Source organism: Protopterus annectens, chromosome 1.part1 (genome assembly GCF_019279795.1).
Source record: "Protopterus annectens isolate FY-2018-M chromosome 1.part1, PAN1.0, whole genome shotgun sequence".
Classification (NCBI taxonomy): Eukaryota; Metazoa; Chordata; order Ceratodontiformes; family Protopteridae; genus Protopterus; species Protopterus annectens.
This window is the reverse complement of record NC_056726.1, coordinates 1234012145-1234038469: the sequence shown is the minus strand read 5'-3', so window position 1 is coordinate 1234038469 and position 26325 is coordinate 1234012145. Positions and strand designations below refer to the sequence as shown.

Here is a 26325-nt window from a genome sequence, read left to right as displayed (position 1 = left end):
TTTGCATTTTAAATACCAAAGTAACGTGATGTTGTGTTGTCTGATGAAGAGACAAAACCTGTCGTGAAAGCACTTACCAGTAAAAGTTTATTTTCTCTGGATATTGGCTGTGGTTTGGTTCTACTATATTTTTCAATACATTGACTTTTGTCGTTTAGTGGAACCATTTGCCTGCACCACATTCTCTTTTTTCTTTGCTATTATTGTTGTTGGTCTGTAGTGTATGGACATGGTTGAAGGCACTATGCAAGTACCTGAAATGGACTACTTACCAGAGCCGAATGGTGGTCAGAGGGCATGGTCTAGGAGACTATAGCCACAACTAGAATCTAATGTTAATCCGTTATTGGATACAGGAATTATAAACTTGGAACATACACAAGAGGAAGTAAGTCAATATGATGGCTCATTGTTAAGAAGAGAAAATTTTAAATTAGAGAATGATTTGCGTAAATTGAAAAGACTGCAGGTACAAAGGTACCACTTTGAGGCATGTTTAAAGCTCCAAATAGTTCCCAGTAGGCTATGCATCCTAAAAATGCCCACCTATGGGGAGACATACAAGGACTTGTTGACCAAATGGCAACAATTAAATCTGCACACAAGCTTTAATTATATGCGCCTTTTAATCGAGCATTTCTTACCAGAAGAACAATTATTAACTTCTAATGTTAACAAAAAGCAGATAGAGTTATATGATCATTTTCCTGCAGCTATTATTCCTCTAAACTAGAATATAAAATTGAAATGATTACTCAGTATGAACAACAGTTATTGACAATTAAAAAGAAGAAAATCCATAGGGATATGCATGATTTTTCTTTGGGTAGAGTGTTCTCATGGCCAAAGAGACTGCAAATATGCCTGACAATAACATTGCTGTTTTAACAAATGACAGAGTTGCTGCTTTAATAACCGAGAGCACAAAAGCAGCATCTAACCAGGAGGTTTCAGCGACATCATCAACCGTTACTAATGCCAACAAGGAGGCACTGCAGACTACTGAGCCTAATTGGACAGACCGCAGTAAGAATGGTGTGGTAACGACAACTTTAAGCTCTTTTTCCTCATCTGTCAGCTCTGTAACAAATGAAAATAACGTTTTTAATTCACAAATGGGCTTGCCTTACCCTATTAACAGCACATCTTTTTGGAAGCGTACATGCAGCAGGGGGAAAATGAAAAGGAAAGCCTCCCAGAAGAACAACAACGGGATAACTTTAAAGAAAATGTGGCAGCAGAGCAGCAGCCATTAGTTTTGAATATTTCCACAAAAATGTTGTCAGTGGCTGAAGAGAGACTTTCAAATAGAGGCATGACATTTATACCTTCAAGCACAATGACTATTACTGAAAATATAATTGAATTGAAGACTTTCACATGTAATATTATGTTAAAATGCATGTTTAATTCTCAACAGGATGCAAAACAGAATAATGTTATGTTTCACAAAAAAAGTTGTTTTATACCCAAAAATAATGCCACAATAGAAAGCTTTGAAAAAATATGTGAAAAGGAAATCTATAAATTATATGATAATAGAGTGGCTGGGAAAAAGTTTAACTTGGATACTGAAGAAAGTGAAGCATTAAGAAATCTTCAGCAGGATATGCAACTAATAATTAGGCCTGCTGACAAAGGAGGTCCATTAGTTGTTATGGACAGAAGTTATTATAAACAAACAACGGAAGCTATGTTGAATTATGTGAATGTATATGAAAAGATAGATGTGGAACAACTAGATAAATGCATTATGAATGTTAATGACACTATTTCTGACTGTTTACAATGTCGTATCATAACACAAGATTTGTTTGAATATCTTTTAGTTAAGGAACCTCTTATACCTATTATCCAGAGAACTGCAAAAATACATAAGCACCCCACATTACCACCTATGCAACCTATAGTCTCAGGGAGAGGATGGTGCATGGAACCACTTTCATTATTTGTGGAGAAACATCTTAAACCTGTGTTAAGTAGGAACAGGTATGTGCTACGTGATACACAACAGTTTCTGAGAGACCCGTACCAATTCTTGAATTTTAGGGAGAATAGAGCTAGATATTTATTAGTGACACTGGATGTCCAATCTTTATTCACAGTCATATCTAATGAACAAGGATTAGACATGTTTAGACAATACTTATTGAATAATGGACAGTTGGAATCTAAGTTTATAGATTTACTATCTCTACAGGTGGAACTTATATTAGAGAATAATATCTTCTTATCTGACCATGTGCTATATAGACAATTAGATGGTGCAGCTATGGGCACATTGTGTGCCAATAGCTACGCCAGCATTGTCATGGCCCAATGGGAGATTCAATATCTATTAACGTTTGAAACCCGAGGAAGCATATAATTTTATCATAGGTTTGTAGATGTCCTCATCCTTTTATGGGAAGGGGATTCTGCAACTATACAATGATTTATTTACAGTATTAATAGTAGTACTCATTTTTTGAATTTCACCATGAATAAGGCCTATGACAGCATAGACTTCCTGGATGTGAGGATCAACCAGGACTTGGGGAGCAACTTCAACACACAAATATATAGGAAAGGATGCTATTGAAATAGTTATCTTCATAGACATGGCATGCATACAAGGCATATATTTAAAAATATTATAAAAGGACAGGGAATGAGAACTTCTAGATTGACTACAAATGAAAGTAGCCTAGATCGGGAGCTAATAGGTCTGAAAAACAAATTTTTGCACAGAGGATATAAGGAAGATGAAGTGAATAAAGGGCTATCTATGATTCCAAAGCTTCGGGAGACCATAGGGAAACCTTACTTTTCAGAACAGGTGCAAACAATACCACCCAGTCAGGAACAAGCCACCCCTAGGTCAGTGAGAATACCCATTACCTGTTCAAGTAATGTAAATCTCATGCAAGAGATCTATAGGAAGAATTGGGCAATATTCTGTTCTGAAGATGGAATTAGATTGTGGGAGATAACCCCACATTTACCCATAAAAATAAAAAATCTCTAGAAAAGACTATTATGTCACCCCAGAGACTCATTAGATAATTCTTATAGTAGGAATAGAGGTACTTTTCCCTGTTCTAACTGTAACTGCTGTCAGTATATTCACAGTAATAGTACATCTGCCCATCCTGACACAGGTAAGACAATAGAGTTTAGAGTGCTTGCTGACTGTAACACAAGTAACCTTGTTTATCTGGCATACTGTATAGTATGCTCTTCATTTTATATAGGGAAAACGAACCGTATATTAAAGCAACGGATGAGAGAACACATATATGACATACACGGGGGCAGATAATAATGCTTTGGCTAAACGTGGCTAAATATGACATTACACATACATTTAGACTTATGGTTATAGAAACAGTCAAAAATAATGAAAGGAGAGGGGTTGTTGCTTATAGGACAGAAGTAGCTGAATTAGAATGGATAATTAGGATGAGAGCTACAATGGGGAAGGGGCTTAATGATAAGGCTTCCATAAAACCAGTTTTACAGGTAAGGAACCTGGTAAGATGACAAACTGTATCTATGCTTTTAAATTTTAACTGTTTTGTTAATGGTTTTAATTGACTGTTAATTGTACAAGAGTTTTTATTGGTTGGATTGCATTTTAAATACCAAAGTAAAGTGATGTTGTGTTGTCTGATGAAGCGTCAAAACCTGTCGCGAAAGCGCTTACCATTAAAAGTTTCTTTTCGATGGATATTGGCTGTGGTTTGGTTCTACTATATTTTTCTATACATTGACTTTTATCATTTGGTGGAACCATTTGCCTGCACCACATTCTCTTTTTTCTTTGATTTTAATTTGTTTATTTTTGGTTGGAAAGATGAAAATATGTCTATATCCAATGCCATTTCACCTTCATTTTTCACTCCTTGATAATTACTTCTGCTAGAGTGAGTTTAGCATTAAGTAATATGTTCCTGAGTAGGCTAAAATATGGTACCATCATTAGCAGCAATAAATTTTGTTTTTTAAGTGAGTGAAATTGCTGTCTCACATGGTTGGATAATGTATTTGATTTTTTTGTATTTATTTTTATAACTGGTATAGCACAACCTTTGCAAAGTAACCAAACAGGTCAATCCTACTTATGGTTCTATTTTAGACCCCACGTTCCATATGCAGTGAGAGTTGTTCTTATGGATACAGAAAGGTAGTTCAACTAGGTCAACCGTCCTGCTGCTATGACTGTGTCCAGTGCTCCATTGGGGAAATCACTAATGAAACAGGTAGGTGAAATATGTGCAGTAAGTGCAAAGGAAGGCTTATTGTACAGTCATTTGTTTTATTTAGTATTGTACTTTAATATGCAATACTGCTCTCAGAAGCACATCTTTGTATGTGCAGAGTATCGTGTCAGCAGTATCACGTCATGTAGCTTAAACAGAGACAAGATATGAAAGAGACAGTGAACTTATTGGATCTTTGCTTCATTTCTCTCAGTACTGAGTTATGTGACTCATACCATGTAGTTGGAAATCCACTCAATCTAGCATGCCTCTGAAAGTAAACAGCTTTAAACAGTGGGGCTTACGGTATAACATATAGGAAAACAAGAAGACTCACTTCAGTGACAATATGATTGCACTGTTATTTTAACGATGTGGAAATCTATTGTAACCTAGAAATATTTCCCTGTCTGTCTTCCACAGAAAAAATTATATAATCTAGTAGCTCTTTTTTAAATACCTTGACAGACCTAGCAAATCTTTTAAGCTTAATACACATGCTTAGTCTGTTACAAGATAAAAATCTATCAAATAAGTCAGAGGACTTATGTAAATTAGGAAATACAAATCCTAACAACTTCCCACAACCCATAAAATTAAATGGGTGACTGAATGGATGGACAATTGATTGAATACAATGAAACAATCATTCTCCATTCCTTTTAAAAATGTTCCCAGCAATCTACTATATAATCATTATATGATTGTTCAATAAAATCATACTGCAACTACATCATAAAATCTTTAACATGCAACACTGCAATTATAACAACTGCTCACTGAACATAGCTTATCACAATATACCATGGTCACAGCATCTTCTCACTGTGCTCGTTTTGTAAAGTGTATATGGTCTGACTACTGCTGCAAGCAAGCTTGTACTGTTTTACTTACTTTATTGTAATCACTTATAAGTGCTTTAGATTATTGTTTGTCTGTCATTAGTTATTTGTGTTATTGTGGAGCTTCTCTCCCCAGGCCTCCGCTGAAAAAGGGCTTTTTCTCAGTCAGACACTCCCAGTCAAGAAATATAAAATAAACAACATAATAGAACATCTGTTTACTGAAGATCTAGATAATCTGAAACCAGATGAAATTATAAACACCAAATATTATTTCAGCAATAAAAAGGCTTTGATGCAAGAAGACAAAAAATAATGTCAAATATCGAACAATGAAGCTGAAAATGTAATCAGCTGAGCTGCAAATGGAGTAAATGAGAGTCTGGGTGGTCACAAAGGGAGAAAACATTTAATAAGTCATAATAGAACAAAGAAAGACAACAAAATGGACAGCTGAGACAGTTGGAATGGAAGTTGTTGTTGTTGTTGTTGTGTCTTTCGGCTTTTCCCAGTTAGGGGTCGCCACAGTGGAACTCCGGTCCGCTAATGATTGGCAGTAGATATTTACATGCCCAGTTGCCAGCTCTGACTCACAACATTCAACGAAGGTACGCCCATTCACGCATGTCTCCACACAGAAGACGCTTTAGCTGAGAATCGAGCAGGACAACGTCTTACTGTGAGGCGACAATGCTACTGCAGCACCACCACCGCAGTTATGCAGCTGGAATGGAAGTAAGGAAATAAAAAAGAATGCCAAAATCAGGGCTGCTGAATGAACTCATCTGCTCACTATTCTTGAAGGAAGAAGAGGGGAGCCAGACACACAGAAATTTGTCCCCGGTGTTTCCCAAACAAAAGAGTCCTGAAAGAATTCAAAATAAAATTGATACAGCACTAAACAATGGGACCAGATGGGATGCACCATAGAAAACATAACCTGGGATTTACACTGGCATACCATTAGGTGGAAGTGTTAACATGGTTGTTTTCTCTCTCATGGTAAGCCTTTCCAATTCTTGGACTTCTTACTGCTGAGGTTTTTCATTAGAGGGGTCTCAGCATGGAGGGCAATCTCGTGGACAAAGTTGCATGATAATGTGGAAGTCCAGGGAGTGGCTACTGCTAACTGGTGATGGGCTCTCCTCCCAGAATTGGCAGCAGCTCTTTATTTGTGCTCCCAAGTAATTCAGAGAATCCCTCAGTTAAGTAATTTCTCAGTCTTGAAGGAATATTTAAATGCCATCAATAAATGGTGGCCACCCATTCATTCCTATTGAAGCAGTTACAATGAAGGTATGTTCAGTGAAGATGTAGGGGTGATAGATGTTAGTGTGTGTATTTATGTTATGTTCATGTCTGTAGGGGTATGAATGATGCATAGTGTGTGTGTGTGTGTGTGTGTGCGCGTGCATATGTGTGTGTGTGTGTGTGTGTGTGTGTGTGTGTGTGTGTGTGTGTGTGTGTGTGTGTGTGTGTGTGTGTGTGTGTGTGTGTGTGTGTGTGTGTGTGTGTGTGTGTGTGTGTGTGTGTGTGTGTGTGTGTGTGTGTGTTTGTGAGAATGCGTGTCTGCCTGTGTATCAAACTACAAGGGTTAGGTAGGGAATCAAAAGTCTGGCTGTATCTGATGTGTGTGTGTGTGTGTGTGTGTGTGTGTGTGTGTGTGTGTGTGTGTGTGTGTGTGTGTGTGTGTGTGTGTGTGTGTGTGTGTGCATGAGTGCATGCATGTGTATCATACCACTCAACCTCTTACAGCAAGAAATCTGGACAAAGCTATAAATAAAAGTAGGACAAAGGCCTAAAAATAGGGACACTTTTTTAAATATTGCTCTTACAAACTTAGAACGTTGATAAAATAACAGCCTTTTTATTAGCATGAATTTTCTCAAGGGTATGAAGTCTAAAACTCAGATGTTTGTCATTATTTTCTAACTTTAATCTTTAATGATTTGTGACTAATTTACCAGAAAAAAACACAATTTTATAAAAAATGGACCAAAAATATGAGGCAAAAATCTGGACATTCTGGGAAAATCTGTACAATTGAGTTTGTATGTAGTTGAATGCTGGAGTATTTCCATGAGTGTGATTGACTAGCAGGGGCTTGTTTGTTAATGGGTGTATGTGTGTGTGCGTGTGTGTGTCTCTATGTCTGCGTCTATGTGTGCATGTGTGCATGCATGTGTGTATGTCTGTGTGTGGCTACAGGAATGCCTGGGTGACTAAAGACCATAGGCGCCGGAAGCTGTTGAAGATTGGGGGGGGGGTGGAGGGTGACAGGGGCACTTAGTGACCTAAAAAGGGCAATTGTTTATAACTATTTACTACCACAACATAAGTTCACTTGGAAAACATTTTATGCTTAGCCAATTCCCTTTTGGTGCTTGAATTAACATTTTCTGATTGGTCTTACTATCCCATGGCTGATAATTGTATATTAGCCCTAGTGAGAATAACTGTGACCATTGCATAGATAATTTGAGGGGACCCATGTAAGGGATGCAGCATTTAGGAACAGCCTCTATCCATTAGTGGCATGAGGGACAATCCTGGAGTACATTTCCTATTACCCATCCTTAGATCCAAGTTGCATTTAAATATGGGGTGGATGAGCTTTGTTTTATTTTTATGGATAGTCTGTTCTGGAATATATCTGTGATATATATCCATCTCTCCACAACATTCAGTTTAGATACCTGGACTGAGTATTTCTAATGCCATCTGACTTGCTGATGTTCAGTAGGTCCATCTGTATTAGGTCGGAGGATGCCTTGTATGCTAGACATGTCACCTCTAAGCACTCCATAGGATGCCGAGTATAGTAATAAATCTTTGAGGTGGTCCATACAAGACCTATTGTTTAGGACTTGTATCCTTTTAAGAAATGCATTTCTGAAGGTATTCCAATTGTTGCATGGGGCAGGACAGATACATGGCAAGGTAGGCATTAAACAAAATGATTGACCTAATGAGAGCTTTGTAAAGGGGGACAACAACATCTCTAGGTCTAGTCACAATCAATCTGTTTATAAGCACATGTTGGTCAAACGTTAGGTCACTGTACACACAAGTTCTCAAATGCCAAACAACTGAGTCAGTTCTCAGAGGGCATTGTCATGATTTTGACACCAGTTATTGTTTGGGACAAACCTTCCTGCATGATGGTTAAGCCAATTGGGGATTCAGTAACTGCTCCTAGCTTGCAGTCATCCTAAACTTAGCCGGCCAAAGCCATTTGGTATTCCATTTTACTTTTGAGATATATATGCCGAACAGAAAAAGTCTCAGCACTGAACCCTGGGGGACTCCATTGGTGACCGGTCTCTTCCACTATTTTGATCTCCTGCATCCTGTGAGCAAATTGGCAATCCAGCCAGTGATGCAAGTGTTTGCTCCTACATTAATCATCTTTTGTGCTACACCTGAGTAGGGGATTGTGTCAAAAGGCTTGGCCAGGTCAAGGTAATGTGGTGTGAACTGTTTTACCTTCATCCATTGCTTTGGTAACAAGAGTAAAGCTTAAAATTTGCGATGATTTTGAGCCTTTCACACTTTCCTCTGGGCTGTTTTCAAACACATTTTTAGGGTCATGCATACACTTATGCATTCTATCATTCACCTTCCTGATTGTATTAAATTATATTCCTTGTATAACACAGCAGCAGTTGTTAGATTGTGTTTTAAATTTGTAGTTTTGAACAGTCTTCCAGTAAGCAATGAAACAAAATGTATGAACCAATAACAAAACTACCCATTTCAGAAAATTTCAACCATAAAAGGCCACTTAAACTTTTGTCATTACAATCCACCAGTATCAGTAAATATGCAAACTCTCTGTAGAAGTAAGTCATCTAAATAATTCCACATTAAAGGGATCTCTAACTAATGAAGACGTTGCTGCTAGGAAACAACTTTATATTTCATTATTTCATCTACAAATAAAGTGGCTGTTGCCCTTGAAGAATAAATTGCCTATGTTACATTAAAAATGATAAGCTAGTAATATTGCAACAGGGAATGGATGGCAAACTGATAACATGTTTATATTTACCAGGTAATTCCTCCAAAGGAGGACATTCACAGGACTACAGCATCCACTCCCTTTAGAGTACAACACAGTACAGTATCAGCAATCCATCTGGATACTGTGGGAGTAGAACCCACAGCCTTCAGCATCAAAAGTAAGGCTGTTACCTGTTGTGCTACTAACAATGCAAACAGAATTGGAATAAGCAGCACTAAATTTCTCTTCCCCTAAAGCTCTCAGCAAAATTCTTTATTTAACATTTGTTTATCAGGAAAGTGCAACTTGGAACAAAGCCAGTTTTCAGCAGATGCCCAGGGAGAAATGCTCCATATACATGTATTTGTAACATGGGAGGAAACTCACACAAACAAAGGGAGGACATATAGATTACACACAGAAGGCACCTCAGCCAAGAATCAAACCAGAAACCTCTTGCTGTGAGGCGACAGCACTATCACTGCACCATCCACTTGACACAACTAAATATCTCAATTTCACAGCAGAAGAACTCTGGAAAAAGCCACAGTTTATTTTGGGGGGGGAGGCCCAATACCAGGGGCACATTTCAAATATTGCTTGTATAATCGTAGAATGTTGCTAAAATAGTGATTTGTGTTACCATGTGTTTCCAAAAAATATAGGAATACTGAAACTTAAAGGGCTATCATTATTTAGTGAATTCCATTCTCACTGATTTGCCAGAAAACCACAAATTTTAAGAGGAACAAACCAAACTCCTCGGATCACAAGTGGTGGTGTGGGTAGAGAATGCAGGGTCTTATACCTAAGGTATAAGGTTTGAGCCCAAGTACGTCTAACCACCAGTCATCACACACACAGTAAGACAACACTACCATCATCAGGTCTGGCAGAGCTAGTGCTGGTTACTGTGGGATTCAGAGACATGTTTATTACTATTTATTGTCTTTTATTTACTGGAAAAGCCTGACTGGGTAGAAGTCACATTTTTGGCAGAGGCACAGGAAGAAAAGCTCCACATAAAATATATATTTATAATGAACAACAATAAAAATTAAACATTTTAAGCATTACTTTGCAGGTATTATTGAGACTAACAGTAAAAGCATTTGTCGTATACTTTATATTGTTCACCCTGTCAGGATGTAACAGACAAACAGATTCTGTTCAAGCAGCTGTATTATGTACAAACACATCAGGAATGAGACAATAACTTTAACTTAAACTTATAAACAAGCTCTCTCTTACATGCTCACTATTTGGCTGCAGTCTCAAAATGACACTGAAGCTAGCACATGCTTGCTATTTATATGCACAAGCCAACCTTGGAAATGCTTCTTAAATACATATTCTACAAACTCCCTCTGAGAAATGAATCGTACTTCATTGACAACATCAATTAACATGCAATAAATGCAGGATAGCTCTTAGACAATTATACAGAAGTAGATACATATATACAACTATGTCCAGGTTGCTGTGTATTTCACATTAAAATTTAGAGTTAGGTTTAGTAACTGGGACTGTCTCTGCTGAATATTCAACCTTGGGGACATCAGGAACATCATCAGAAGTAGTAATGGAAGCTAAGACATGTTCTGGAACAGGAATATTGTCTTGATTGCTCTGATATCTAGAGTCTGTATCACAGGAACAATGCTGCAATATCGGTTCTGATGCAGGAAGAAGATGTCTGCGATTTCTCCCGTACTCCACACCCTCAGATTCTACAAAATAGGATCTCAGCTCTGTACATAAACCTGCTTGACCAATCCAGTCAAAACCTTTCACTGGTTGTATCCTCACTGTCTCTTCTTTTTTCAATGAACAAAGAGATATGCTCATTTTATCATAAGTGGACTTCTGAAAAGAATATTTTCTGAGTAGTTGGGCTTTGATTGCTCTGGTATTTTTAGCTTTAGGCCTCAACAAACTGGAACTAATAGGCAAGGTTGTTCTGGTTTGCTTAGATAACAGTCTTTGAGCAAGTGAGCCAAATATTTCATCACATGTATGTTTCTGAAATTAAATAAATTCAAAAAGATGTCAGTATTGCTGTGGTAGTTTGCAGGAACATCACCCTTGCCAAAGGGGATAATAATGCATTTTTTGCATTGCATTCAAGACCATGACTTTGGTACCAATCATTAGTCTGTGTAAGACATTCTTGCAGGATGTTAACATCACTAGGGGTTTCAATGATTCTTCCCAGTTTTCAGTCATCAGCAAACTTTGTCAGCCATAGTCCTTTAGTTTTAGCTTGTACTTCGGAGAAGTAGATTCCAAATAATAGGGGTCCCAGAACTGATCCCTGTGGAGCACCACTGGTTACGGGTCTGCTAGAGGAGGTGGAGCCCCCTATTTTGACCGTATGAGTTTTGTCAGTGAGCCAATTTACAGTCCACATGACAATATATATAGATTGATACCTAGCTGGGTGACTTTATCAATGATGCCTGAGTGGGGGATTTTGTGAAAGGTCTTGGCTAAGTCTAGGTAGGTTTGGTAGGTGCAGGAGGTGAGGTGTGGATGCTGACAACCTGCTTAGTATCAGATAGACTGACTGGTGAGTAAAAGAGAGCCTGGATTCTAGGTTTTTCATATAGATGCATCTCTCACATAGTGAATTTATGCGGACTAGTCAGTGTACATAAAGTAATTGCTACATTGCCTTAGGATGACCATGTCGACGAGGCTAGCTGGAGAAACTGTGGGAAATTGTCCGTCCATAATGCTAGGTAAGTTGATGTGGTCAGAAAATAGGGAGGGGACAGGAAGGAACAGGTAAAGTAGAGGACAGGAAAAGTGGACAAAAAATACGAAGGGCTAATGGGTAGGATCTGTGTTGGTACCTCAGCAGCGTCGCTGAATGTATCACCTGTCAGTGATGGAGCACCAACAGGGTACTAAGGTAAAAATTGTAGGCAAAAGGGTTTGTGACTATAACCACCAATGTTGCCCACCGCAACATGGCAATGCACAAACACTGTGCTATGTAGCAAACAAGCACAAACTAATATAAACAAATTAACCAATAAAAAACGCTCAAAACTGAGCCCTGTTCCAGCAATCTTCAATCAGAAGAGTTCTAACTGCACACTCCGGCCACTAGGGTGCAGGGGAACCCTCTCCAATAATAGACAACCTGGTTTAGTGCTAGAGTTATACAAACAGAACCAGATTCAGCAGGTCTGAATCTACTCTATACTACAGCAAAGTCCAACAATTTAAAAACAAAAAAGTTCAAATAAGCAGTGATATTGTAAATAATGCAGTTCAAAAGTGCAATATGCATTGAAAATTTCTACTTAAGTTTTACAGAGATCAGCAGATGGCTTGGATTTGCTTAAGCAGCAAACAAGAGCAAAGTGATTTAAACAATAATCAATTATCAATACAAAAGCTGAAAACTGAGCCCTGTTCCAGCAACCCTCAATCAGATGAATTCTAACTACACATTCCTGCCACTAGGGTGCAGGGGAAGCCTCGCTGACAAAAGATGGCCTAGTTTAGTGCTCAAGTTATACAAACAGAGCTAGATTCAGCAGGTCTGAATCTAGTCTAGGCTACAACAAATAAAGTGCACCAGTTTCAGAAAAAAAATCAGTTCAAATAAGCAGGCACAATAAGGTAGGACTAGGGAGTGAAGTAAGCCCAAGCAATGCAAGTGTACCAGAGTGGGTTCTAGCCCCTTAAGGTCAGTGTATGGCCAAAAAACAGTCAATGGAGTTGGCACTGCTAGAATATGCATGCAAGTAACTAAGAGTCCTTACTAGTGTAAATGCAAAAGTAAATCTTAGATTTTTGCAGTATTAAGAGTAGTAGACTAAAAACAATAAGGGTAGACATAATAGTAATGCAGCAAGTAGTTATTAGTGAAACTTCAGGGCATGGAAAAGGCAAACAACATGAAACTGCCTGTGCAGGCAAAGAGGGAGATTCACAGCAGTTGCTGGAAAGAGCAATTAAGAAAGTGCATCCTGCTAAAGAGGTTTTACTCATTGCAGCTGTAGCTGTCTATGATTTACATTTTCTCACCACTACGGTAATTGGTCTACCTGCAGTAGGCAATTACCATGAGCAGTTGTCCTTCTGAATCCTAAGATTAGAGAACTGAAAGGATGAATGCTGATGAACTAAGTAACCAGTCATTTCTTGCAAGTTATGGGAAAAAGGTCAGGTTCCTCTGGACTAAAACAGGATTTAATTTCGTTCCCAAGAAAGGAAGCAACTTACAGAGACTGGATAGAATTTAATCCATCAGTTATACATTAGTTGCAAGAAAGTCATGGAATCCCTGATGAAGGAAATAGTTTTAGAGTACCTGGAAGACAGTTGCAAAAACGATTCATGGGAGCAAGAAGTCTCAACAGCAAAGCCATGTTAGAGGAATCTAATACAAGTAAACACCAAGATAAAGGTCTTCCACCAAGTATGAATTGATTTCTGTATAATTGTAGAAAATGCAAATGAATACATAAAAAACCTTTATCACTTCTTAATTGTGATGTAGTTTGGTGTCTCAGCTTTTTTGTAGGATTTAAGGAGTTGCAATTAAATAATGATCAATGAAATTCTAAACATTATTAAGCAAACTAATATGCTATTACAAGCTACAAGCAATGCCTACAGGGTGTACTGTGTAAGAATAGAAATATGTCTAAAGAACTTCCACCAAGATTATGTCTGATAAAACTGATTAGAATGTTTTTAGCTTATTTACTATCAGTTTTTTGCCTTTTCAGTCTGTTAATTTCTAAATTAATACATGGTCCTTTAGTATATATGGAACTGTTACATTTCACTAAAATTTATCTTGTAATCATATATGCATATGTGTGTGTGTGTGTGTGTGTGTGTGTGTGTGTGTGTGTGTGTGTGTGTGTGTGTGTGTGTCTTATAGGTTCATAGGTAGGTACTAGGCTATCTGCCCGAGGGCATTTATAAGCCTAGCCAGAGTGTGTCGCAGCCCCATTGATTAATTAACTGATCCTCTGTTAAGCAGAGTCAATTAAGTGATCCCAGGGGTGTATTTTCTGTTACCCATCCACTCGTCAAGGTTTCTCTTGAATAGTGTTAGTGAGGGGTTCTGCCTGATGTAATTTGGAATTTTGTTCCAAAGCATGGGGAGTCTCTGTGACAGGAATCTATCCCTCCAGCATGTTCTATTTATTGTTGTGGCGAGGTTTAGCTCACTAGAGCCTTGTGTAATTATATTGTGATGCTTATTATTAGATCACTCTTGCAATAACCTTTGGTATGTGAGTTGCATCCCACTAAGAATAAAACGGACGGATGATCAGCTTCCAAAGCTCAAGTGCACCTTCCATGCACCCAAAACATTGATAGATTAAACTAGGCAGGAGAAAATCAGCAATCTGGGTACCAAGCCATTCAGAGCTATCCTGATACAGCATTCTTCTCGCAGCTAAAGTTTTTCCACTGGTGGACAGCTATGTTGCCTTTGTGAGAAGATCAACCCTATTTATGTTTTGTGACTAAAACAGTTTTTAATTACAATAACTGTTTGTTTTTTGCTAGGATTTAAGCTTTTTGGACTGTTGCATGACAATTCTGTTAGCTGAACATGCATTGCTTTTTTATTACATTTAGCATACATTTTGTTTTTTTGTGCATTTGCTATAACATTCTTTGATAATATTTTTATAAATCGTTTTAGCGGCTGGGATTATAAATTAATTTAGCAGCTGTAATAAGTATGTTCTGGTTGTCACAGTCTATTTTTTGGTAAAAGACTGCTTTCTTAATACTTTGCTCCTGCTGTCATTGCTGCCTGTGTTTCAAGCTTCTTTTTTAGATCCTCAATTTTATTTATTCTATTTGTTTACTGAGGAAGTGCTCTGATCTCAGTGGACCATTTGCTGTACAGCCTGAGTGAATAGGATCACATAAGAAATGAACAAAACGTATTTACAGATGCAAGTGTATGCTATAAAACACATTTATGGGTGCAAAAATATGCTAGAGCATTTAGTCCAAGAAGTAGCTTACTAAGTCAAAGCATGGATGGAAAAATGGAATTATGCTTAGCAGAGTTTTTTGGGTAAGACTTAGCCATAATGAACTGAGATGGCTTATGCTACAGGGATATTGAATATCAACATATATAGAAAGGTATAAAAACATTAGAAAAGTCAAGCGAAAATAATTTCAGGAAAGACTATCATGGGGTGTAGACAGAGGAATGGAGAGAGACAGGCATGCAGAGATAAGGGGAATAGAAAGGAGAGAAGCGTGAGACATTCTTCCTGTCTTCCTTCCTCATTTTTGTCACAAAAAGAAGAACATTTTCAGACAGCCTTTCCTCTTCAGCAGGCTGCCTTTCCCCTACAGCTGCATGTGTGGCCATGCAGTAGCCATCTTAGACCACTCATCTTCTCTCTTGGGTTCATGTGGTGTAGTGTCATCAGCCACCATGGAATGCAGGTTAGACACATCCTCTGTGCTTGTTGGAATGTTCTGTGGGAGAACCACTCTTGTTGGTTTTGGAGGACTGAGTAGAGAATGTTTCACTGTCTTGGTGTAAGATGCCTGTTCCCCAGGGTTATGACTAAAACAATAGACTTGTGTGTATTTAGTCCAAGATGGCTGTTTCTCAGAATATTCCCTTTTCTCTGAGGTATGGTGATCTCAGGGTTAGTATATAAGTTCATGGGTGTCAGATTCTTGCCTCCACATTAGAGGGTAGAGGGTGGGCAAGTCTAAATGAGAACAGTGATGCTCGATATTCACTTTTCTCCTGCATTTTCACTTTTTTTACTATATTCAGGGAAGATTTATTAGGCTTTGCTCACGGCCTTAACCCTTTTCATTCTGGATCTACTAGAAACAGAGAAAAATAAATTTTTCAGTTTCTGAAGATTACCCAGTGTGATGAACAGGGAACAGATTTTGAGGAAACAAATTCAGTTATATCTCCTCATGTTACTGATTCTGACTCTGAGGAGATTATTTCTTCTGAATTTCCGTTGCAAGAATTTTCCTTTCTGAAACCATTTGTAGGATAAACCATTTTTGTTTTTAATTGGAATAAAATAACATTCCAGCTCCTTTGGAAAACTGTTATGATTTATCACAACTGCTGTTCCTTCTCTTCTCTTATTCCAGGTTAGGAGGATGTTTTGATTACAACCTGCAACATGCCAGACATCCAGCTTGCAGTCCCTAAGAAGACAACTAGATTGCATAAAGTTCCTCAGTCTTACAAATACTTATTTACTAATCCCAGATCTAACCCTGAAGTGATTTTATTGTCAAAGCCATCTGCAGTTAGCCATTTGGCAAATGTTAATCCCTACTCATCCGATAAGGATGGGAAAGCGTTCGATAGATTTGGGGAAAGACAGTATCTGTCTGTCAGTCTTATTTTTAGGATTTTATTTGCCAAGCTCACGTTAAAGTTTTTGCTTACATCATTGTAAAATAGGAGTAACATTACTGCCCCTTTTCATTCTTCTTTTTCTGAATAACCAAGCAGTATGACTCACCTGGTACCTCCTCAAAAGCAGCAGCTGGCTCTGTGATGAGAAGGTCCGCATGATTATGTTCTCGCAACTTTTCCTGAAGATGTTAATGGTTCAGTTTTGAATTTTCTTGGTAGGGAAGATGTATTTTGACCATCTGCTACCGAGATCTTGAAAACAATGATGAGAGAGGAATACTGATTCAGGGGGTGGCTCATGTTTTTAAGCCTTTCTTCTTTGCATTTGTTAAATAATTCATCCCTAACTCAGGATCTTTAAACTCAGGAAACTTCTAGCAAGCAGACATTCACATATATAATGGAAATGAGGCCCCCAAAAGTGAGTGAGTGCTTCCCAAAAACTAGGATAACTCAATAAGTCTAAATGGCTATCTACTAGTGGTAACCCCGATACCTTCCTGCTCTGGCAATCTTTTACGTCTTCCCAAAAATCTATCCCTCATTTTCTCCCTTTGGCAACTGATAATCTCAGACAAATAGATTCTAAGATTGATCCAGTAGAGCTACAGATGGCAGTGGGAGTTCCTACTTCCTTTTTAGTACATTCTTCCTGGGTCCCTATTATTTCATTGAACGGCCACACTGTCAAATGGCATTTAATCAAAAATGACATTCTTCAAACTGTTCTGACTGAGATTACATTATGGTAGGGATCAGGAATTTTCCCCTTTTATATATATATATATATATATATATATATATATATATATATTTTTTTTTTTATATATAATTGTGGGGGGGTTCAATCATTCAACAATGTGGTTGTTTGATGAAACAATGTTGTTGTTTGTCTTTTTGGCTTTTCCCGGTTAGGGGTTGCCACAGAAAAACTCCGAACCGCTAATGATTGGCAGTAGATTTTTATGGTGCAGAGTTGCCAGCCCAACGCCCAACCTTCAGCGAAGGCACGCCCATTCATGCATGTCTTTCAGAGGCCACTCGACTGCAGGGAGGACATGCAGACTCCACACAGAAGGCACTCCCTGCACACTAGCTGAGAATCGAACGGGAGAACCTCTTGATGTGAGGCAACAATGCAACCGCTGTACCACCACGGCTTACAGACCCAATTTCTCCTCGCCCACCAGATCAAACTTCTTTACTCTCCATTGTCTTTCAGTATGTGCTAGCTCAAGGGGTAATGGAACCTGCTCCTCCTTTCCTGATAGGGAAATGTTTTTACTCAAGAATGTTTCTGATATGAAAGAAAGAAGCTTCATTTAAACCAGGCCTTCATCTTTCCTTTGTCAACCAGTTTGTGAAAGTCCCTAAGTTCAAAATGCTGTCTGGAAATTCTAGATTTAAAGGTTACTTATCATAACATTTTTATAACCAGAGATTTCAGTTGTTTTTTAGGGTTACTTCAAAGTTGTTCACAGTGTCTAGCTCCAGTGTTAGTGTATCGCAGATTGCAAAGTATTCTCTGTTCCTTATTTAGATGAACTGTTATCTTTGCGGAGACTTTTTGAAAGTCTCGTAAATTTCTGACTTGGGTAAAAGATATCTTTCACAGTCTGGGATTCCAGGAAAACATTAAAAACCTTGTCTTGTTCCTTCACACAGGAATTTTTTCCTGAGGTGTCTCCTGGATACATCAGTTCAGACTTTACAGCTTTTCTTTCACAGGAAAATTTGAACTATATCTACATCTGTTCCTGAGATTTTCCATTCAGTCTAGGACTTCATCAAGATAATTTCCCAGAATTTTAGAATTCCAGACGTCTCTGATTCCCACTATTCTTCTTGACAGACCATACATGAGAAGTATTCAGTGGTACCTGAAATGTACAAGTGATCACAGATAACCCCACAGTGATGTGGTACATAAACAAACAGGGACATTCCAGACCTTACCCTCTGCAGATTAACCATGGTAGTCTGAGATACAAAAGCTCGCTACAATCTCACTCTACAGGTGTTTTACATTCTATCAGAATGAAATTGTTCTGGCAGATCTGTTTGCTTCCATTCATAACAAACAGCTGGCAAATTCTGCTCCAGTCTCCTAGCAGGCAGATGTATTATCATTTCCTTAGATGAGAATGTTCCTGTATGCCTTCTCATCCTTTCCACAGATATGCAGGGTCATTTAGAAGATTCAGAAGGACACAGCAAAGATCATTCTGGTGACTTCCTTTTGGACCAAGCAACAGTGGTTCTACCTTCTTTTGAAAATGGCCCAGTGCAATTACTACAAGCTTCTTCTCAGTCTGAACCTACTATCACAAAACAGGAGTTCTTTGATAAACCCCACCTTGAAACAATGTCAGCTATGATAGAATTTGAATACCCTTTAGGTACCTAATTTCTGAGGATATGCAGCAGGTATTATAGAAGGCAATGAAGCTTTCTAATAGGGAATCATATATTAGTAAATGGTTAACATTTTCTATTTAGTACCATATTAAGAACCAGTACCCTTTTAAGGCTAGCATTTCTCTGGTTCTATGATATTTGCTTGAGTTATTATCCTCTGATCTTTCTTACTCCTCTATCAAAGTTCATCTGTCAGCCATTTCACCATGTCTACCCTTGGATTCCCTTCTTTCAACACAGTCCAATCTGAAAGTTTTTTTTTCTGAAAGGGGTCCTGCATAGCCATCCACCTAGAAAACAGATGGGTCCTCCGTGAGATCCTAACTTGTTTTGGGAAAATGGACTCTTCCGACATTTCATCTAGCACTTCATGCTGATTTGAGGTTTGTAACATGGTAAATAGCATCATTTATTGTTCTGATTTCTGTAAGAAGAGTGTCATGCTGATTTGAGGTTTGTAACATGGTAAATAACGTCATTTATTGCTCTGATTTCTGTAAGAAGAGTGTCTAAGTAGTATGCTTTTATGGTGGGTCAACCTTACCTTATTTTCCACAAAGATATGGTTTCTTTCAGAACTAATCTTTCATTTATCCCAAAAGTGGTATCTGAGTTTACTTTGAGCCAAGCTATCCATATCTCTGTCTTCTTTCCAGGACCTGAAAATGAAGGAGAAAGCATTCTTCATACACTGGATGTCCAAATTCAACTCAGATACTATGTTGACAGAATTAAAACCTTCAGAAATTCTGATCTGTTATTCATTGCTTATGAAGGTAAGACAAAAGGACAATCAGTGTCAAAGCAGACCATTTCCAAATGGTTGCCCTGCACTATTTCAGTTCTTATTCCCATCATAAGAAGTCAATTCCAGGCAGGGTCAAGACACATTTTACTAGGGCCTTAGCTTCTTCAGTGGATTTTTGAAAAGGGGTGGACTCTAGATGTATCAAAGAGGCAGCAACTTGTTTATCTGTATGTACGTTTTACAAAGCACTACAAATCTGAATTCTTTTTCAGGTGTAGAGCAGGCTTTGCTAGGGCCATTCTCTAGGGGCTCCTGGGCCCTTATCCTTATTCCTTCCAAAGTTTTTAAAGTATGGTATTCTGCCCACCTAGCAAAGACTACTGCATGTAGCACTACTGCATACTACTAATGATAGACATGATAAAGCAGTGTAAGCAAACGTACCATAACAGTAGGTGTTCAAATAGATCACTGCTGCAGTAGCCACTCCCTCCCTCCATCCCCATTATTTTTGTATGCATTTTGTTGCCAGGGTGAGGACATTGATTTCTATTGAACTAGCATTGACTTATTTCAGGGCTCCCTGTTTCAGTGGCCATAAAAGTCCTGGACAGCTTGGCAGCCAGACTGCTGATTTTCTTCACCTCTGCTTGAGCTCTCAATTGCATGGGCATGTGGAAGATGACTTTAAGTCTGGAAGCTGGTTGGCTGCTATATCTGTGGCAGGATATAATCCGTATAGCTAAGGTTACAGCAGCACTCATCATTCAAACATCTACTGTTGCGATAATTTTACTTACACAATTGTACGTTCTTGAATTTTGATTATACCCTCCCTTAGGAATGGGTTCAATTTCTGTCTTATAATTAGAAACCTAAAAGTTTTGGAGAAATTATAAAAGAGAAAAGATGGTTTCAGTTAATTGTAGGAGAAATAATTATGGATAGCAGATAGGATAAAAGGAGTGCAAAAATGTTGAAAACTACTTTGCAACAACTTAGAACTGGATTCCAAAACAATTTATGTTTGCAGTAACCTTAGCTATTTTATTTTATCTATGGTTCATAGGTATGTAATAAGCTAGCTGCTCTCATGGGCCATTTTAAGCCCAGCCAATTTTGTTTTCAAAGGTGAGAATTAAACCTTGTACTTTGTGTCCATGAGGTAAACACCTTAACCATTATACCAGCCTATGGGGGCCATTTTTGCCTTTGGTTTGTATTCAGTTGTTTTTTAGATGGCATACATATTGTGATTTATAAACATACCATGCATGAAATCACATTATGAGTCACCTTCATTGTGTACTGGGTTCCTTCCAACTTCACTTGTAATTTTATTGTGAGTTGCAGATCCTGCTGTATAGTTTCCTGATATTCACCTCCTCCTCCCTCTATGGGGAGTTGTGAAGGGTTTAGTAATACAGGAGCAGTGATACATTCTCAGCACAAACTCTGCACAATGCCTGTCCTCTATCTTTTAGAATCCATCCCAAAATATTCTGACAGAAATAAACTAGTTAATTGATTATGAAACAAGAGCTCCCAAGACATACTTTTTCAACAGAGTTGTTGGAATTAAATATGCTAGGCTTCTTTCACTTTGTATAGTCCACAGGCTGGATTCTTAAATCATTTATGTTTCCCCTAAAATTAATCTGGAGGCACACTATAATAATGGTGCAAAATTTGCCACTAACAACCAGTACTACATTCACCACTGTACTGCCCTTAAGGCATTGAACTGGCTCAAACTGCCTCAGCATTAGAATAATTACAGCTTATCTTGACTCACATCATTCCCAAAGCAGACAACTGCCCTTCTTTTATTCCTATTTTCCATTCCTGTCATCCTAATAGACAGATTCAGTCTAATGAACAACATCTTTTCATCATATATAAACCCCACAAATCCTGTTGCCAAAGTCTCAACTCATACTGAGCTGCTAAAAATGGAATGATATCACTCTGCAAATTAGATCTATCTCTAACCTCTCTGACTTCAAACACCTGCTAAAAGACCACCAACCCAGGCTGAAATAGTCTCTCCCCTTCAGCATAGTTCTCACTAATTCCTTTCCTATGAACACAGTCAATCTAATTTGCAGATAAAGGATAAATATAATTTTGCCTAGGCTATGTTATCTAGTCATCTCTGTTCTAAAATGTGTATAACGTCATGTCTGTGAAAAGAAATTGTGGGAAAATCTAATTAACTTAATTACATTCAGACAATTGGAACATTTTCATATGTCATTGATGTGAATCCAACACCATAAAATGCAGTATGTTTTTAGACTTTAAATAATAGTCCCTGAATCCTTACATGTATCCACCCATCTGATTTTCTAAACCACTTTTCCTGATGATGATAATTGTTATAGCAAGCTGAGCAATGCAGATGACATTTCTTTATTATATTTGATAGTTTCTAAGTCATTCTGTGAGAATCACAAGTGTTCTTAGGCAAACTGAGAGATATAATCCCTCCAATGTGCCATGGCTTTATGGGGAACCCCATGAAAGACAACCAGGGAGATCCTTGCAAGATGCAGACTTCAGCAGTAGCAGTTATAATCTGATATCCTCCTAGATTTATGAACTCATCCCTCTGTCATAGAGCTGAACCCACCTATTTATTTCAGCTAATATCAATAATCACATATTTTCAGTCATTATCTAAACCTCATGATCACAGGTAAAGATGAGAACACACACTGATAAAAAAAGCATTTCAGTCTTCATTGCATGACTCAGTTCTTGGCCACCGGTACAGCCCACTAGAATGGCTGCACAGCTACTACTGCTGCTGCCACACCCACTTGCTGGTCACTCTCCTGATCCAGTGAATAAGGTGAGGTAACTGCTTCCTTCTGACATGCAAACAGCATTCTACTGTTCCCTAAGAGAGAACCATGATCTCCGATTTTGAGGTGCTGATTTTCATTCTAACCACTTCACATCTGGCACTTAAACCACTTCACATCTGACATTTAAACCACTTCACATCTGGCACTTAACTGCTCCAGTGCTGGAAGCCCATTCACTTCATACTATGATCTAAATGTTATTTGCAAACAGCAAAGATGCCAACCTCAAAACCCCAAACTAAATACTCTGGCAAGTCCCTACAGTAGACCTTTACCAAACACTAGATGTGACCACCTCGTATCCTGTCCATGAAAATCACAAACAAGAGAGGAGACAAGACATGCCATTGGTGAAGTCCTGTTCACACCTTCAGAGTATTCACCTTCTCGCTAAGGATGCATGTAGAACTCTTCATCCTCAAATACTGAGACTGAATGGAAACAACAGCACTTCTAGGATCCTGTGTGTTTCCGCTATGTTTGACACCATATTTCAATGTACATGATCATATACTTTCTCCAGATCCACAAACTACATGTAGACAATATTTGTAAACTTTCTTGACCCCTCCAAAATTTGTGCATATTATTTAATGTTGTAATTTGTGAACAGCTCACTTAATTGCTGAAGAAATTAAACAGCTTAGTATGGCATGACTATGGATTATTGCTTTGTTTTGCTTTGGAGGTAATTATTTTTTAAATATATTTTATTACTTACAATCTTTGAAGTCATTAAATGGTGCAAATAACAGCAACTATGGTTTTATAAGCATAGTGTAATAATAATATATTTTCATAAGAATACTAAGAACTAACAATTATGTATCTCTACAAATATGTACTAGTTTTAAATCCCTAATTTAACTATTGGGTACAGCCTAGAAGATATTTTTTCTGCATGCTTTTACCTCCACAATCTATTGTTTAGTATTTACCATTACTGTCTATTGATTACCCATATAGTAAACATTTTTTGTTTAAAAAATGGTGGAACTCTTTCTTACTTGTATTTACAATGAATCTCACTCAAGTACTGAAGTAAAGGATTTCATTTTCTGTCTCATTATTCTTTCAGATTTATCAGAGTGCCTTAAATGCCCAGAAGATCATTGGTCCAATGAACGTCAGAATAAATGCATTCCAAAAGCTATTGAGTTCCTGTCATATGAAGAACCGCTGGGCGCGACACTGGCTGGCATAGCAATTTCCTTAACTATTATCACTGCCTTCATCATTTGTGTTTTCACACGATATCATGATACACCTATTGTCAAAGCCAACAATCATGCACTCAGTTTTCTGCTATTAGTAGCTTTAATGTTTTGTTTCCTTTCTTCCTTGATGTTCATAGGCCGTCCCATGAGGCTGACTTGCATGATTCGGCAACCTACATTTGGGATCATTTTTACTCTCTGTGCTTCTTGTGTACTGTCCAAGACTGTTATAGTAGTAATTGCATTTAATGCCACAATGCCAGGAAGTAAGTTAAGGGCGTGGCTGGGTTTTCCACTGCCTACCGGTATCATTTGCTCAACTTTTCTTATCCAAGTTATTATCTGTATCATTTGGTTGTGCAATTCCCCACCCTACCGACAACAAAATATGCAGTCTAAAAGGGGTGTGATAATAATAGAATGCAATGAGGGGTCAACCCTTGCATTCTGGTGCATGCTGGGATACATGGGCCTTCTTGCAACTGTTAGTTTCATTGTTGCTTTCCTGGCAAGGAACCTACCCGGCAGCTTTAATGAAGCAAAATTTATCACTTTTAGTATGGTTGTATTTGTCAGTGTCTGGCTTTCGTTTATCCCAGCATTCCTTAGTACACAAGGTAAGCTTATGATTGCTGTGGAGATATTTGCGATCTTGTCATCTAGTTTAGGATTACTGATCTGTATTTTTTCTCCAAAGTGCTACATAATTTTTATGAAGCCTGAGAAAAATACAAAAGAGTATCTAATGGGTAAAAACAAGTGAACAAATAATAATAAATGTGTTTATTTATTAAAGTAGGCACTTTAAATGTAGCTAAGGCCACAACAAAATGCTAACTTGATAATTCAATAACATAACAATTTATAAGTAGTCTCATGCCAGTTAAGGCCTGTGAACAATTTAGTTCTAGTGGATCTGCAAAGTATTCCAAAGACCAGAGAAAGAAAAGTTCAAGGCTCCTGTCCCATCTGTCTTTAATAAATCATCTTTACAAAGTCACCCTAAGAGTATTTTGTTTGATCAGTAGCATACATTCCTCTACAAACAGGGCTGATGCTATAGTTTCCTTCTTTTCTTTAACTAGCGTCTTACTCTCTGCTCTTCTGTTTTCTTTCCTAACCTGCTTCTTATCATGTATGTCTTACCTCATACAGATGACATGTAAATAGTTTATAGCATGAAATTGCTACAGATTATTCATCAGAATAGTGTTGTGATGGGATGTATGTAGTAACATGTAAGTTTTCCACTGCACTGTTTATGTTTTCATGTCACTGCATTGCATACGTAATTGCATCAGATGTCATTGTACTCAGCCATGGCACTGGTAACTGTTTTATCCGACACATTAAGCTCATCACTGCTGATGCTGTGGTATTTGTATGTCCATCATTACATCACTGCTGGAGAAGCCTAAGATACATGAGGTAGCCTACCATGGATCAGACTAGATGGTCAGCTTCCAAAGCTTTAGGGTATCTTCCACATGAGCTAGTCACTGCCATGCATGAAGGAAGCAGGAAAAAGACAGTGCCCAGGGTACCAAAACATCAGGATTGATTGCTCAGTACCATTTTGGAAAGGATGGGTAGATAAGTACTCCATTGGGGACTACCTTCCACATCAGTTTTGTAAAGAAGTTATTTTAGACAATTTCTGTTTTTCTCTGACTGTCACTAAAACTTTACCCCAGAATGTATATTTTGTGTTATGATTCCCTGATGGAAATCCTTTGAAAATATGTATTTTTTGTGGAAAAATGTTAAAGTTTTCCCTCACATATGGTTAAGGTAGCTTAGACTTTTGGTGTTGATGGTCATCATGAAAAAAAAATGCCACAATAATGAGTATTCTCTACTCACAATCGTAAGTGCTATAGACTACTTGTCAGACACCTTTATGTACAGAAAAACGATCCTGAGTCCCTGTGGACATCCCTTTTTATCCACATTTTTGAGGAAAACTGAATGGTGTTCTGAAGGGCTGGGGTTGGTGTGTTTGTGGACTTGTCAATAAAAGAAATTTAATTCAGACAGCAATTTTTAAGTCAGAAGGTATCACCAACACTTCTTGGCTTCAGTGTCCACTTTCTGAGGCTCTTTTCCTGCAAGGACACTGACGTGGGTCCTCATAAACCTAATAATCCCTCTCTAAACTGCAAGAAGAAAAAGTTATCTTGTAAGCTTTGGTTTCTATGTGGCTTCCTTTTCGCCTCAGTCATTCAGTGGGTGACTCAGCTGTGGCCATCAGTTTTTCCTCGAACCACTCATATTTTTCCCTTGATCACGCTGATGTTGCTCCTTCTAAAAGACACTAAGGACAAGATTGCAAACAAGTAATCTGCAGCTGTTTAGTCGCCCCTTATGGTAAAGGGGAAATACCACTGTTGTCATCGGGAAAGGAACTGGGAGATGATCCACTGCTAAGCTGTTATAAGGAGTTACTGGAGAAAGGAACATCTTTTAGCTGCTCTTTTTCTAAGGGTTTCTTGCAAAAAAAGGAAAGAGAAATCTAGACATTTTTCTCTTCACAAGAACAATTGGATAGATTGGATAGGATTTGCTAAGTGACTATTTAAAG

General features: G+C 38.0%; 1 protein-coding gene across 1 annotated transcript; it reads left to right on the top strand.

Annotated features, from left to right (window-relative positions):
- Nucleotides 1-839: 839 nt before the first annotated feature.
- LOC122815950 (vomeronasal type-2 receptor 26-like) lies at nucleotides 840-24507 on the top strand. The gene is made up of 4 exons (XM_044088829.1): nucleotides 840-1040; nucleotides 1142-1711; nucleotides 4118-4241; nucleotides 23606-24507. Exons 1-4 carry the CDS (start codon nucleotides 840-842, stop codon nucleotides 24505-24507), a joined length of 1797 nt encoding a protein of 598 aa, XP_043944764.1.
- Nucleotides 24508-26325: the final 1818 nt, after the last annotated feature.

Bases quoted from the DNA above. Each gene is read 5' to 3' on its own strand.
- LOC122815950 (XM_044088829.1), top strand. From the start codon at position 840: ATGGCCAAAGAGACTGCAAATATGCCTGACAATAACATTGCTGTTTTA. The intron at 1,041-1,141 runs GTAACGACAACT...CCCTATTAACAG, and splicing joins ACCGCAGTAAGAATGGTGTG to CACATCTTTTTGGAAGCGTA. The intron at 4,242-23,605 runs GTAGGTGAAATA...TTATTCTTTCAG, and splicing joins GGAAATCACTAATGAAACAG to ATTTATCAGAGTGCCTTAAA.